Genomic DNA, 1,074 nt, shown 5'->3' with positions numbered 1-1,074 from the left:
ATGGATATCAATAACAACTCCACCAATAATGCTGTCTGAACACGCACACACACACACACACACACACACACACACACACACACACACACACACACACACACGCACACGCTGTGTATGTATATTTGATTGTTGTATTTACAACATTTTCTAGTGCCTTTTTCGTATTGTATCACCCTTCATGTTACTTTGTCCTTTTGCTGTAATAAACACTTTATTTATATAAAACTAATATTTCTCGATCAGGGTACATTTGAGTGTATTAAGTGTATTAAGTATTGATGTATGATATTTTATGTTGACGATCAATGTATCGGATGGTGCTTTAATATAAAGAAAGATATGAGACAAAGATTTTTCTAAAGATTCTTCTCTTGTACATTTTGTAAAAACATTCACTGCCTTCCTGATCAACGTTTATCTGATTAAATAACATGCTGACAAACCGCTTCCTGTTTCCTCTTGGTGTTGAGCTGGTGTGTGATCAGCTGCAGTTCCTCTAGTGTCCACTAGAGGCCGCTGTGCTAAAACTCTGACTGTATAAAAGTAAACGGAAAGAACCGCCAACATGACTTCAGGGACAATACGGACCAAACTAAAGACTTAGTAATAGAACAAGGAAACCAAACAGTATTTTGAAAATTGCAAATAAATAATACAATTTAATTAAATGAAAACTATAACTGGAAAACGACACTTTGAGCTATACGTCAACAATGATAATGCCACTAACACACTGATGATTTCCATATTTATTCTTCCTGTTTTTATTAAGCTAACATTTGCTGATCAGCACTAAAATGAGGCTGAATGTCAATAGTTTTGCAGATATAGTACACAACAACATTACAGATGTTTGGTTTAAAGGACAGAAGATGCTCTTATCCAAGGTATTGGGGGGTTGCACTCCTGTCCTGCCTGCCGTTACTAAGCAACCAAACGCATCTACACAGACTAAAATCTATTGGATGTTGAATTTGAGTGACCTCTCACTGGACTTTCTCTGGAAAAGGCAAATATTAGTTATTACATTAAGATGCTGCCAGAAAAAGAGATTTAATGTCCGAGACAGACACA

The 1,074-nt window shown here is 36.1% G+C and overlaps 1 protein-coding gene across 1 annotated transcript in view; it reads left to right on the top strand.

The window, feature by feature from the left end:
* The window catches only part of pnp4a (purine nucleoside phosphorylase 4a), a gene marked incomplete at both ends in the record, with an annotated part of 6,225 nt that extends 6,186 nt beyond the window's left edge, over positions 1–39 (top strand). The window contains one exon of the mRNA XM_079218489.1: positions 1–39. This exon is cut by the window's left edge and continues 111 nt beyond it. Within this exon, the coding sequence (XP_079074615.1) occupies positions 1–39 (39 nt within the window).
* Between the last annotated feature and the right edge of the window lie 1,035 nt (positions 40–1,074).

The sequence above is a fragment of the Taurulus bubalis genome, assembly GCF_910589615.1.
Source record: "Taurulus bubalis genome assembly, chromosome: 5".
Classification (NCBI taxonomy): Eukaryota; Metazoa; Chordata; class Actinopteri; order Perciformes; family Cottidae; genus Taurulus; species Taurulus bubalis.
This window is presented reverse-complemented; position numbering and strand designations above follow the sequence as displayed.